The sequence below is a fragment of the Brassica oleracea genome, chromosome C2 (assembly GCF_000695525.1).
Source record: "Brassica oleracea var. oleracea cultivar TO1000 chromosome C2, BOL, whole genome shotgun sequence".
Taxonomy (NCBI): Eukaryota; Viridiplantae; Streptophyta; class Magnoliopsida; order Brassicales; family Brassicaceae; genus Brassica; species Brassica oleracea.
This window is the reverse complement of record NC_027749.1, coordinates 17,804,993-17,818,669: the sequence shown is the minus strand read 5'-3', so window position 1 is coordinate 17,818,669 and position 13,677 is coordinate 17,804,993. Positions and strand designations below refer to the sequence as shown.

The following is a 13,677-nucleotide window of genomic DNA, read 5'->3' as shown; positions in this document are numbered from 1 at the left end:
TATAAGCAATAACTAAATGAGACAAGCACTTTTTACGTGGAAAACCTCCTCGATGTGAGAAGGAAAAACCACGGGACCGTAGTCCACTCAACAATCCACTATATAAATGTATGTGAGTACAACCACGTCTTCACTGTTCAAAACCTGAACAGAACAGAGACTCAAGCTACAAAGAGCTATCTCCAACACAAGAACAACAACAACAAGAGAGCAACACAAAGCTTCAAAACCAGCAGAAACCAAACGACCTCAGCTCACAAGGATTCCGGCAACCAGAGACTAATCCCACCGTACAAATCCAAGATAAACCAGTCAACAACACCTCTGCCAAATTTCAGCTCAATCAGAGAAGATCTCGCCGTCGGATTTACCAAACACTCAAGACCCAAAGCTTCAAAACCAGCAGAAACCAAACGACCTCAGCTCACAAGGATTCCGGCAACCAGAGACTAATTCCACCGTACGAATCCAATATAAACCAGTCAACAACACCTCTGCCAAATTTCAGCTCAATCAGAGAAGATCTCGCCGTCGGATTTACCAAACACTCAAGACCACACTGCTGAAGAACTGTGACGACCAGCTTCACTAAAACCCAGACAACAGAAGATCCAACCGTTGAAATCTAAATCCCTTCGGCGAACCTTTAACTCACTGACTGAAGAAGCTTCCCACAAAATATCAGCCCGATCAGGATCCGTTTGACCCTCCAAATCTGCCTTGACAAACCCAGACGAAATTCTGCCTCCTTCCCTCTTTTCTCTCTTTTGTCTTTTTGATTCTTGTAAGTCTCTACATAAAAAATTAGGTCAAGAGACTATATATATGTGTCTCACTAACCCTAAGAATCTACAAGGCCTAATACTAATCTCATGGACTAATACCAATGACCCAACTTCCAAGTTTGGTTATCACCAACCAAACCTAATGGGTTTCCTCCATCTAGAAGGAACCCAACAGACTCATCCTTTTGTTGTTTCTCCAGTTCGAGAACTGCTCGCGTGATAGAGGTGCCACGCAAGCAAAGGAACCGGTCGTGTTCTGTTTGTTGGTCTCTCACTGATGAAGAAGAATCAAAGGGTTCCGAGGTAGTTCAATGAAGTAGGGTCTTAATGGTGTTTGTGTCTCTTGTCTGAGACTTTGGTATTGTTGTTTTTTATGGTAGGGACAGGTTGCTTCGGTAGATATTAAACTACCAAGAAGAAGTTTGCTTGTGGAATTCAGTTGCAACTCATGCGGAGAAAGAACAAAGCGGCTTATCAATCGGCTGGCCTATGAACGTGGCCTTGTCTTTGTCCAGGTAATACTTTGCTCCTGTTTTCTTGAATATGATCAACTTGTGAACACCACATGTTTGGTTAGATGTCCAAGAGTCAAAACAAAAGATAGTCATTTGGTTTGATTGTCTTCCTTTGGCAGTGTGGTGGATGTCTTCAGCATCATCAACTGGTTGACAATCTCGGTCTCATTGTTGAGTACGACTTCCGCCAAGAAACCTCTAAGGATTTGGGTATCGATCAAGTTTGATAAAGCTTGAATCAGTTTTGTTCTTTTTTATCTCAGATATGTTATGATAACAAGTAAAGCTATGTTCCACAAAGAATACAACAGAAGAAAAGTATTATTTTTGAATTAATGTGTTGGTATATACATGGGAAAATGTAGTGATAGAAAAGAGAGCTAGAAATTTTAGGCTGTCATGGCCATCAGAAAGATAATTCCCAACCACATTCCTACTATTCCTTCCTAATGATTGAATGTGAAGCCATTTTGTTGAGATGGAAGGTGCAGGAAACAATTGGTAAAAGTATCGTTATGCTTTTAGTTTTAGGGCATTTTCCCAATAATAAACAGCTTTTTAATCAACTAGCATCAAGGCATAACATAACCCACTTTTTTAACAAATAAGATTATATATCCCAGAACTCGATAGAAAGTGTGCATTAACATTACAATAAACCAACCTGGTCTTCAGACGGTAACAAAGGACAGTGGACATAAATATACAATTCTGAACACATCAGATGCAAAAGTTGTACCGTGGTTTGGCTCCGTCAAAGATACGTGAACACTGAAGATTTGGAGGTAAGCTTCTACAGACAGAAGAAGGGTAAGATTTGATGCATCTTGTTGAGGAGTTTCGACGGATGATGATGATGGTGATGATCGGTAGGAGCCGGTGGATCTGAGTCCTTGTCTTTCTTCTTTCTCCTCAGCTGGAAAAACTGTTGCATTGTCTGAGCACATTCTGATTCCAGAACTCCTCGCCGGATTGTCATCTTTGGATGGAACGGGTGAACTGGAGGCGGTGGCTTTTCTGAAACTTCTGATCCATTTCCTTCGCCTCCAGGGAACAGCCTGAAACGTAATCATGTTCAACGATTTTGACTCTGCAATGTTCCATAACAACATTTCTCAGTTCCAGAAGTTACCTGATCCAGCTGCCATCTGCTCCGAGAAGCTTATTGGGAGCACCCCACACAAGAGTGTTGACCCTTGCTTGAAGTATTGCTCCCGCACACATTGGACATGGTTCTAGTGTTACATAAAGTGTTGTATCCTGTTGGAAGAATAGGCAAGTCAAAGATACACGTATCAAAACCCTGACTAGTAATCGTTGAGATCGCTTTTATTTTAACTTGCTAAAACTTGAACTCTTATGCTCATGTACTATTCCTGCTATTGCAATGTAACAAATGTGTATATTTCCCCACACCCATGAGGGAAGGTGTTTAAGAGAGCGAGAAAGAAAAGTTTACCGCAAGCCTCCATGAACGAAGTGCTTTGGAACCCTCTCGAATGCAAATCATTTCTGCATGGGCGGTTGAATCCCGAAGATCTTCCACCCTGAAACACAAGACTATATGAATCCAGCAGAAAAGTATTGAATGAAAAAGGAGTTGACAGAAAATTAAACTTACAAGTTATAACCTCGAGCGATAATCTTCCCGTCATGCACAAGCACAGCCCCTACAGGTACTTCCCACATATCAGCAGCTTTCTTAGCTTCTACTAACGCTTCCTTCATGAATATTTCATCAACTGTTCGCCTATCAGCTTCTACTCTGTATGCTTCTTCCCATTCTTCAAAACTGTCCCTCACAACCTGTTTGTTCCTCTGAAGTTTCCTTTGTGTCAACGGGGAGCCTGTCGATGTGGAACCTGTTTCTTCCTGGAATTTTGCACTTAGAGGCTGTTGTTGTTCCACCTGCCCTCTTAAGCTACTACTGCCAGATACCATGCTGGGAAGGGATTTTGAAGGTTCCTTTACAACAGGTGACCTTATGCTGCGAGCTGGAAATATTAACGGCTTTTCTTCTGCATCCATTTCAGGAACACGAGGCTGGTAGCGTCTTCCTCCTCCCATAGTCACGTTTTGACCGGTGGGACTAGATTCTGATGGATCCTTGATAGCAGGAGATCTTATCAGGTTTCGACTAGGCAGTCTCATTGGCACCTCTGTCGAAGCTGTTTCAGAAAGCCGAAATTCAAATTCTCTACCTTCATCATCTTCATCCACGCCACCAATTTGATTATCAGATGTGGAAGGCATGCGATAAGATGCAGAGCCACCTTTTAATACTGTGGATGGTGGTGATGAGACTACACCTTCATGCCTGCCAGATTGCTGCTTCCGCTCCGTAGCATCAGAAGATTCAAATTGGCTCCTTGATGAAGTTTGACTAACTTCTAACTGATCTGGGAGAGCAGCTTCTTGTGGCGAAACTCTTTCCGCTTTTGTGTTATCCTCACTGCTTCCGTCATGCTCACGCCCAGAAAACCATGTTGCACTGCTAACTGACTCGTTGGGTGAACTCTTTCCAGTGGGCTTTGCACTCGAGGTCGGGCTTCCAGCTCGTGAGCCCCACCTTAGCCGAGCAATATCAGCGATAACGCTCCACAAGGACCTGCCATTTCTTTTTAAAATAGCATTTCCCTCTGCTGCATTGCCTTCTGTTGGTACTGGCTGAGGAGTTCCCTGAGCAGAATCCGTGACCCACATTTCATCTGAAGGTCCCTTTGCTCCTGAACCACCAGATGAACGCCTTGAGTCCCGCCTCTTCAACTGATTACTTTCAGCTCTTCGCTCCTCAGTCTCTGAATTTGATACTTCATGCTTGGCCTTTTTCACAAACTCCCCAATAAATTTCTCTGATGACTGTTCCAACCGTTGGGCAGAACCTAGAGCATCTTCCTGTGTTGTAAATCTCATCAGTTCTCCAGCAGACTGACTATTAACAATAGCTCCTGCTCCTCCTGGATGTTCAAAGGCTGTTGGATAACCAGTTTCTGATGTTCCCTGAGAACTTTCTTGAATGAAAGCTCCACCACTTCCATAACTTTTTCCTGAGCCTCTGCTTACTAGCTGAGAAGTAGGAGGAATCAGTGTTGTTTCAGATCCTAGCATCTCCTCTGAAACCAAATCTACCAGCTGCATTCTGTTTCCAGATACCAAAGTCAAAGATGATTGTGAACTGGAGGGCTCTTCAGACAGCTTTCCTTGAAAACTTTGCAACCCTATGGCCTTTTGATCCTCTTTTGTCGAGTTAGCACCGCTTTTTCCTGCTTTGCTGTCCATCTGCACAGTTGTAGTACTTTCTTGACCAATTAGCCTCTTCTCAGATTTTCTCTCAATTTCTGTATACCTTACTACATCACTAGTATGAGATACAGACACTGAAGTTCTATCAGATTGTATCAGTTCAATGGGATAATCTTGCTGTCTCCCTTCTGATTGCAATCCAGAAACCACGCCAGCATTTACTTCGTGGTTTCTAATCTGTTCTTCGCTTTGCGAGACATAAGTATTTTTGATGTTTGTGTTATAGATTTCTGAACTTCCAGAGAAGCGCTCAGTACTCGTCCCCATACCCGCTTGCATAGATATCCTTTCCTCCACCGGAGGTTGCCGATTATTTATTGGTTTTGGAACATTTTGGCGTACATGTATACCTTCCTCCTGGCTACTGCTATATTTGGTTCTCCTGCGCATCTCAGACACTCTTTCCTCACTGCTATAACGAGCACCAAATCTTTCCTTCAGTTGCTGCTGAGAATTCTCAATATTTTCTCTTTCAGAATCATTAACAATAGAGTGGACTCTCTCGTCCTCCCTTTCACCAAAGATCTTTTGATTTTGGGAATTCGTCTCCACATCGTTAACATGGATCTCATGAATTTCCAAATCTTCTTCATAATTCTCCGTCGACTCAGACACTCTGTTACCAGTTTGACTAATCTGCTTTCTTCTTCTTCTCTGGTTCGTAGTCACTGCCCGGTTTGAATTTTCCCCTTCCTCAAATACCTGCTTGCCATAGCTCGAACTCTCGTCCCTCTTTCTCCTCGAATGCATCTCAGAGACTTCCTTTCTAGATTTCATTCCTTTGGCTGACTGTTCAAAAAACTTCTTCTCAGAACTTCTCAAGTTCTCGCGACGAAACTCCACATCCTCCTCTTCTTCATCCTCAGCTTCACTCTCGAAATCCCCTGAAGAAGCAAGAGAATAATACGATGAACAACTGGAACTCTTTGTCCTTGTTGGTCGAACTTCTCTTTCTTCCTTCCTCCTAATAGTTTCCCCACCAGTAACCAACTTAGCACCACGCCGAGTCTCACTCTCCAGCTGAGACTTTTTCTTCCTCCCACCACAATGCTCACACTCATATTTTTTCTCCTCTAACTTCACATTCTCTCTAACCCCATTTCGCCTATACTCCTGCCTACCAAATCCTTGAGGTCTCTCCACTCCCTCCCTCTTAACTCTACCAAAAGTATCAACCTTTCCATACCTAACTTTCCTCTTCTCTTCAACTCTACTACAGTTTCTACCCTCATCTACCAGTTCCTCACTCAAAAACGAAATCATAGCCTCTACATCATCTTCACAACACTCATTCGATTCATCCGAAACCCTAACCCTAAACCTTCGATTTCTTCTTGCGACGCCACAAGAAGGATAAACCTCAGAATCACAACAATGCAAATCGTCCTCACAACGACTCCCACCCACACCAACACCAATCATCAACCTCCTAGGCCACTGAATAAGAGTGGATTGTCTAAGGCCATAGAGCACGAATCCAGGGTTTATCGACACCTTAGGCTTCACAAAGGAGGGTGCTGAGTACGAGCAGCAGCAACAGCGCGAGAGAGAAGCGGCGCAGCAACATCTCGGAGACGGTTTCGCGAGTCGGTAAGATTCAGATCTCTCGGGGACCAAGGAGCAGTAACCATGGTGATTCCTCGGCCACAGAACTGAGTTTGTGTATGTGTTGAACATTATTGGCGAAGATAAGGTAACTCGTTAAGCAGAGAAGGAGGAGGAGACCATTGTTGTGATCTCGATGATAGAGATTTTACATGGGAAAGTAAGTGGGGGATTTGATTTTGCAGAGGAAGACGACAATTAGCGAGTCATTATAAAAAACCAGCTCTGTACGACTCAGTTGGTAAAACCTGAATCTGACCGAGTCGAAATTGAGGATACTCTGGGCTTTTTTATTAGGCCTTTTTAATATATTGGGCCGTATTAGAGGTCGGAAAAAGATATGGAACCGGTTAAGTCGAAAATCGAACCTCTGATGTAATTTGTAAACATATTTTGTTTTTGTTATTCAGCCCTTTACAAAAATATTCAATCTTGCAAAATTTAACATTTATACAAATATGGTACTAGAAGCTACCACTTCTTGTTTTTTTTTTTTTTTTTTTTTGTCAACTTGGTATTTGCTTATCAAGAATTGTTCATAATGTGTTAGGGTCTTTAACTTCTACACCAACATCTATGAACTTGTCCATGAAGGACTTGTTTGTAAGATTATATATATATAATGTAATAATTTTGTTGTGTAATAGTCTAATAGACTAAAACTTAAGTGTTTAGTTTAAATAGATCAATATTACCAATGTCGGGTGTTAGGTTTTTATGGTCAAATTTTGATAGACCAAAACATATTATGGTCAGCATTGCCTGATTAAGAAAGGGCGAACATCTGATTATGTCAGAGAATTGCGTTATGGAACAGCCGAAGATTATAGATCAGAGTTCCAGTACAGAGATAGCCAGTTGTTGCATCAAAGACTTTTCTCTTCGTTGCTCTTTCAAGATTGCCAATAGTCCTCAAAGTTATACTGTCATTCTTAGAGAAATAAGAGTGTATATGGAAGTTACATACGCTTTGGTTCAGTCCGGTTAACACTTCATGTGAAATGCCAATGATCAATGACAATGAATTATCATTGCTTTCAGCTATTTCGTACTGTGATGTCAAAACTAGCTTTACTAAGTGATTTTAAACATGAGAATTTTTAGAGAATGGGGAAAAAAGCTGTGATTAGAACTGAGAATTTAGCTCTTTACCCGCGGGTCTCGCACTGTTTGATCCGCGGCAGAGCGGGTGCGGGTCGGCCAATTCAAAAGATTTAACATGCGGATGCGGGTGCGGTTGAGCCGTTTTTAAACAGGGTCGATGCGGATCGGCCGAATTTGAATCGCGGATACCCACCAACCCGCAAAAAAATAAAAAAAAATCTGTAAAAAAATATTTCGTAAAAAATATTTAAAATATTTAAAAATTATATAATTTTAATTATAAATATTTTTATAAAAAATAATTAATATATAATTAAAATAATTATTTTATTTAAATTTATATTACATGCGGGTCTTGTGGAATACCCGCAAATCTAAGCAGGGCGGGTGCAGGTATACGATTTTTTCTTCGCGGGTCGAAATTTTGAGTCAAAATAAATGAATCGACCCGCGGGTTAGCGGGTCAAGCAGGGCGGGTGCAGGTATACGAACCCAGCTCTAGCTGTGATACATCTTTCTAAGTGAAGAAGAGAATTAATGGGTTCATAAGGCAAAATCAATTCAGATTCCTAAAGAGCAAGAGCAATCTAAAACCAAAACTTATGTTGGTTCTGTGATTTTCTGTATAAGGAAAGGAACAACCATCACAAAAGGAGATTCGAAACAGAAAGTATAAACATTAGCAAATGCAAGCCTTAGAACTCAGGTTTTTGGTTAATGGCAACTAAAAGCTAAAAATATGATCAAAGTATTAATGGCATCAGGAACACGGAACTAGACCAAAGTATGATCAAGACCTTAATATCAATCACTAAAAATCACATTTAAATGTTTGGATATTTACTCTCACTACTATCAGGAAAGGACGTGAGGGTTATTTACGCACTCAAATATCCCATTATGGACGGGAGAGAAACATACCATGCCTTTTTTTTTCAATTCCAAATTTTGGTTTCTAGTTGCAAATTCTAGAAAGGATATGGTATAAAACACACACTTAGATTGTGAAAAAAGAAAATCACGAAGAAAGACATGGTTGAATTCGAATGATATGTTTGATAACCGCATTTATAAACCCATATAGATCCCATTGGTCCCCTATGCTTGCTTGCACATCTCATTCTTGTGTAAAATCTCAATAGAGAGTTCGACTTCTTAGCTTAATCCTAAAACCCTAAAAGAAATTGTTCTCACCAAACATGAGCGACAGAACTACAAATTCACTAACATAGAAGTTGAGAGTTTCATACTATGATTTAAAGTCACAAAAGAGGATACACAAGATAGAAGCCATGAGCAAAAGCACCGGCGAGGACAAGACCGAAGGGACGTCCCTGAGAACTGGCTGATGCCTCAAAGACAGCCGAATAAGAGGAAGAGCAGGGCGTATATGAGAACATAAGAACGGAAAATAGGCCCAACAGAAACAAAAACAAAAACGGTGGGAAAATTCTCTTTTCAAAAAGTCAACCCAAGAACTTGTGGACTTTTTAAACATTGGATTTGTAAGAAAAAACGTATATATTATAATATTGATTTGATTTAAAATTTACTAGTATTAATTAAGTATTAACTAAGATCCAGAGCAGGACCACGTTAGGATTATTTAAACAAAGATTTTTACGAATTGCCATGCAAATGATAGATTTGATTATTCTGTAACTGTAAATGGTTGGTTCGGTCAATGAATAAATGATTCATGGCCTGCCACGTTTTACGTGCCTTTTTTTATCAAGCGTTACCATATTAATAAAGCGCATCTAATTGTCACACCAAATACATCCTCATCACACACGTGATTCTCATTCATCTTAGATCTTTGATTAACCTTTTCCGGAAGACCAGAACTGTTTTTGGGACGTGCAGGTGACCCGTAGTAATAATAATTAACCTTCCGATTATATTCTGATCCTTCTCAAGGGAAAGTTTCTAATTGCGTTCTTTGATGATATATGTTTGTCTATAATCGCCTTCACACAAATTCAAAAATACAACTGAGTGGATAAAAGCCTGAAAGCTAATTAACAATGAAACTTGAAAATTATTTCATGTATTATTCTAAATTCTTTATATAGTATATGCAATCACTAAAATCTGTCAAAACTTGAACACAAAAAAAAAAAACAAAGCAACAAGGGAATATCCAAAAGATAGAAAACAAAGACTCTTTACTTACCTCGTGTACATACTAATGAAAGAACACTCTTTGGTTACAAATCTTACATTCACTTGCTTCAAACCTACAAAATCAAACCCACACTATGAAACAGGAGAAGAAGTTGTCGTGTTCGTAGAAGAAGATGCCGCCTGTGAGTTGCACCGGCCGCTACTTCTCTCCACCGAGCGTTTAGGAGATTGCAGTGGTAGTGGTTGTGGTGGTGGTTGCAGGGTCACTGGAGCATACGCACCACCACCGTTATTGGCTACATCTGACGGTGGAGGAACGTCTTGTGGCGACGGCACCCATATCCCTCCGACCACCATAAACTGCTGTTGTTGCGAGTTTCCGTTACCCTGCGCCGTCACCGTAGTCGCTGGCCTTCTTGTGTGAAGTCTATATTTCTGAATATTGCACAAAATAGTATTTGAAAGGTTAATTACCAAAAAAAATGATTTCAAAAATCTTCAAATTAAATCTAGAGAGAAGATTAACAGTAACCTGTAAATGGCTTTTAACTTCGTCGTTTGTTAATCCATCGACTTTCATATGATCCCTGATCTGTTTTGGTGTAGCAACTGCAAAATTACCCCAAATAAAACAAAATATTACTTTATTAATCCAATCAATAATCATCAACTACCCAATCAGAAAAGAGATAATCATGAGTCATGAAATTAAATATTTTACCATGTGATCCTCCGAGCTGCTGAAGCGCGTGAAGGAACCGCCGGTGTAACTCTGGCGACCAACACCGCCTTTGCTTTCTACGCGTTTGCGACTGCGATTGTTGCTGATGTAAATGTTCCTCTCCCCCTTTACCCACACCACATGTTTCCGTGGTGGAACTAGTGGTCGTCGCCGGCGCCGAAGCAACTACTTTCACCGCCGGAGCTGAAGCCACCGCTTTCACCGCCGCCGGCTGAAGATCAGTCTCGGAGAAAACGCGTTTTTTCTCCCTTTGAAACGGCTGAAACCCACCGCAGTTGTTGTTGTTGTTTGGTTTCACCTCAACCACTTTCGCCTTCTTACCTACTACACGCTCCGGATTAGACACTTCGTTTGTATCCGGTGACGAGTTCCATAACTGAACAGATCTGAGCCAATCTGATTTTTTCTTATCAACGTTGTTCCCGATCTCTTCAGGTGTTGGAGATTCATGTTCGCCGTTTTCCTCGATCTTCTTGGTCGGAATAAACTCCTCTAAGACCGGACCACCAGAAACACTAGTGGTCTGCTCTGAACACTGCTCTGAGGTTGTCGATGTACTGGGCAGCTCCTTCCGACACGCCTCTATAGCTACATAAATCCAAACCAAAACCCATTTGAAAACTGATTAATATGGAGACAGAGTTGAGATAAAAATATGTGATTTTTTTTGTTAGTTACCTTGCGTGACGAGCTCTAAACATAAAGGAAGCTCTCGTTGAAAGACTTGAATCTTCTTTTGTTCTTCTTCAAGAGCTTCAACGTATTCATGACATCTCTGCATTTTCTGGGCGTAATCATTCTCCATTTTCTGAACTTACTATAATGGTAAGGAAGTAAATGGTCTTAGATCTATAGAGGAGTGGGTACAGTTTGGTTTAGAAAGAATATTGGATCTAAATGGAATCGGAGAGGAATAAACGTCGAGAGAAAATTCTCGAGAGATGGAGAGAGAGAGTTTTTAGGACATGAATGTAGGAAAATGGTTCGAGGTCGGGGCGTCGCGTACCTAAAACGAATCTCTAAACCTTTTCTAAAAGGGTAGAAATGTAAAATTGAGGAGGTGTGGGGTTCGGTGTTGTGTGAATATTCGAGGGATCAGATTCGGGTTTGGTCGCATCTGGATTGAGCTGGAAAAGCTGACGTCACTATTCTCAATCTCTTTAAAGCTGTTTTCGTTTTAGATAAGAACGAAGACTCGACATTACATATATCTTTGTCTCTCCAAACTCAACTCAACATTTACAGCATTTGCTAAATTAAGACTCATATTTAGAAATTTATAACACATAGATTCTTGCTGGATATTTAATCTAGTAAAATAACTTAAAAATAGTTAACAGATAAAGAAACGGTGTCTTTAATAAAAATCTAAAAGTTTTTTTGAGAAAATTTTCAACTATATATTTATTTATAAGTTCTTGTAATTTTATTTAAAATATTATAACTTAAATGTTTAATCAAAATATGTTAATAACAATTAGATAATTTTAAAATTCTCTGGAGATGCTGTAGCTTTTCCCAGAAATAAACAAAAGAAAATCCAGAGTTTTATGTAATCTCATTTGTACATTCTAATGGAGATAATGCCCTAAAACGACCAGATTATACAATTTTGTTTTGCTAAAAATAAAATGGGGTTATATTGTACCAGATTCTACAATTTTGTTTTGTTACAAATAAAATGGGGTAGCATATTCTGTTAATTATATTAGTCGACGGCTACACTCAAATTGAAAAAACTAACCGAATATTAAAATTCAGATTAATTTCTGATTGTATAAAAAAATACATGTATGAAACCAATATTTATTTGTTTATGAATTTGTATATGTCATTCTAACAAGTAACAAATAATCCTAAAGAAAAAGTTATCTACCTAATCAATAATATTGTTAACTGTAGTGTAAATAGTCCAGATTCCTCATGATAATCTCACCAGCTATTTACGTTATTTGTTTAGATATTTTAGTAAGCAAAAGTTGAAATGGAGAATGAGTTAATTTGGTGAAAGGAATATTCTTTGAGAAGTTAGGGAGGAAAACAAGAATCACGAGAAAACAAAGAAATTTTTTAAAAGAAGAATCCGACCTTTGATTCTCCCCAAGAGCCATTTTTCAGTTATCAATGTTCACGCGCTTCTATAGTGCGTGCCCACGTGACAAATTCTTATTCAATTTTGATTGCAACCAGATTTGCTTTTGTCACTACTAGCTTATTTTGTTGTTGTGCGTTTGGTTTTGTTGTTGACGTTTTAGAACTTTTTTTCCATTTATGCTTCGTTCATATAGACGATTCGGTTCCTTAATATGTTTCATTTTGAAAAGGTTAAATAGTTTGTGGTGAAAGTGAAACTGTTGGTATAAACTCATACGGTTATAAACTTATAATATAAGTGAAAATATTCTACAGAAACTATTTTGTACTTGCTAGATGAGTCGAGTCAACAATATGGACCAATAGTCATTGATCTTTTTTTGAAAAAAGCTAATAGTCATTGATTTCCATCTGTAAATGTGGGTCTACTCCTAGTGACAATTATGAAACCAGCAGTAGCCAGATATGAAATTTACAACATAATTTAATCAGGCTGATTAGGCAAAAATCAGATTCATTTTTCAACATGTTCTTTTTTTGGTCGTTTCAACGTGAGTTCTTTTGTCCAACAAATCAATCTGTTTTATTAAAAACATGTAAAATTTACACTTAGAGCAGCACTTGTTTGAAGATGATTACAAGATCTTTAGCACTTGCACATTCTGGCGCTCTCTTCACAAGAGCTCCTTCGGAACCAGTCATCACAATCAAACAAGGAAACCAATTTGACGTTATCACCATGGTCATGAAGCAAATCTTCGTTTATGATAATTGTTTTGTGGATATAGAAGAATCGGTAAATCCAAGGAAGAGATGTGCAAGAATGTACTTACAAATCAGAAATTGGGTTCTTTTTGGTCTATAATCAAATGCTATAAGTTAACAAAAGCGATTATAGTGTTATATATTGATGTCAATTTTAACCCATCCAATATGTGATCAGATCCCCAATATTCAACCAAATTACAATCTTCAAGAAAGGAGATATTGCTACCTTACATGATTAAGGTTCGTGCATTGGATTTAGACGCTTGTACATTTGATACAAATCTTTGTTGTGTGGATGCATAAAATCTAATAGACTGATTTATATTTTTTTGAATGCATTACAACTCTGTCATCTCTAATAAAGAGAATACTGTTATAAGATAAGCATTGAAATGATCATCCACTTATTTACCAAACTCAAGCACTATGATCATCCACCCCTTTACCAACTCAAGCACTATGATCATCTACTCATCAAACACTATGATCACCCACTCATTTACCAAATTAAGCACCATCTTTGTTATTTTATGTATTGTTGTTCACTATAAATATCATCACTCATCTCACTCTTTTGGACACCAAAAACAAGAACAAGAGTTTATAATCAAAGAATCATTACATCTTCTTCTTC

General features: G+C 39.1%; 2 protein-coding genes and 1 long non-coding RNA gene across 3 annotated transcripts in view; 1 reads left to right on the top strand and 2 right to left on the bottom strand.

Annotated features, from left to right (window-relative positions):
- Positions 1-1,648, top strand: part of LOC106326890 — a 6,476-nt gene extending 4,828 nt beyond the window's left edge. Inside the window, exons 2-3 of the long non-coding RNA XR_001267347.1 lie at positions 986-1,300; positions 1,420-1,648. This is a non-coding gene — a long non-coding RNA (uncharacterized LOC106326890). The remainder of the gene's footprint in view (positions 1-985; positions 1,301-1,419) is intronic.
- A 196-nt stretch (positions 1,649-1,844) lies between these two features.
- On the bottom strand, positions 1,845-6,418 carry LOC106326889 (tRNA(adenine(34)) deaminase, chloroplastic). Its single transcript, XM_013764844.1, has 4 exons — positions 2,922-6,418; positions 2,760-2,847; positions 2,433-2,560; positions 1,845-2,358 (listed from the first exon to the last, which is right to left on the bottom strand). The coding sequence occupies exons 1-4, from the start codon at positions 6,278-6,280 to the stop codon at positions 2,094-2,096; spliced, it is 3,840 nt and encodes a 1,279-aa protein (XP_013620298.1). The 5' UTR covers positions 6,281-6,418; the 3' UTR covers positions 1,845-2,093.
- Positions 6,419-9,396: 2,978 nt separating this feature from the next.
- Positions 9,397-11,180, bottom strand: LOC106327680. The gene is made up of 4 exons (XM_013765905.1): positions 10,860-11,180; positions 10,161-10,769; positions 9,972-10,048; positions 9,397-9,874 (listed from the first exon to the last, which is right to left on the bottom strand). Exons 1-4 carry the CDS (start codon positions 10,984-10,986, stop codon positions 9,572-9,574), a joined length of 1,116 nt encoding a protein of 371 aa, XP_013621359.1. The 5' UTR covers positions 10,987-11,180; the 3' UTR covers positions 9,397-9,571.
- Positions 11,181-13,677: the final 2,497 nt, after the last annotated feature.

Excerpts from the sequence above, each read along its gene's own strand:
- LOC106326889 (XM_013764844.1), bottom strand. The coding sequence starts at position 6,280 with ATGTTCAACACATACACAAACTCAGTTCTGTGGCCGAGGAATCACCAT. Across the intron at positions 2,848-2,921 it reads ATCGCTCGAGGTTATAACTT|GGTGGAAGATCTTCGGGATT; the intron begins GTAAGTTTAATT and ends CTTGTGTTTCAG. Across the intron at positions 2,561-2,759 it reads TTCGTTCATGGAGGCTTGCG|GATACAACACTTTATGTAAC; the intron begins GTAAACTTTTCT and ends TTCTTCCAACAG.
- LOC106327680 (XM_013765905.1), bottom strand. The coding sequence starts at position 10,986 with ATGGAGAATGATTACGCCCAGAAAATGCAGAGATGTCATGAATACGTT. Across the intron at positions 10,770-10,859 it reads TTTAGAGCTCGTCACGCAAG|CTATAGAGGCGTGTCGGAAG; the intron begins GTAACTAACAAA and ends GGATTTATGTAG. Across the intron at positions 10,049-10,160 it reads GCAGCTCGGAGGATCACATG|TTGCTACACCAAAACAGATC; the intron begins GTAAAATATTTA and ends GTAATTTTGCAG.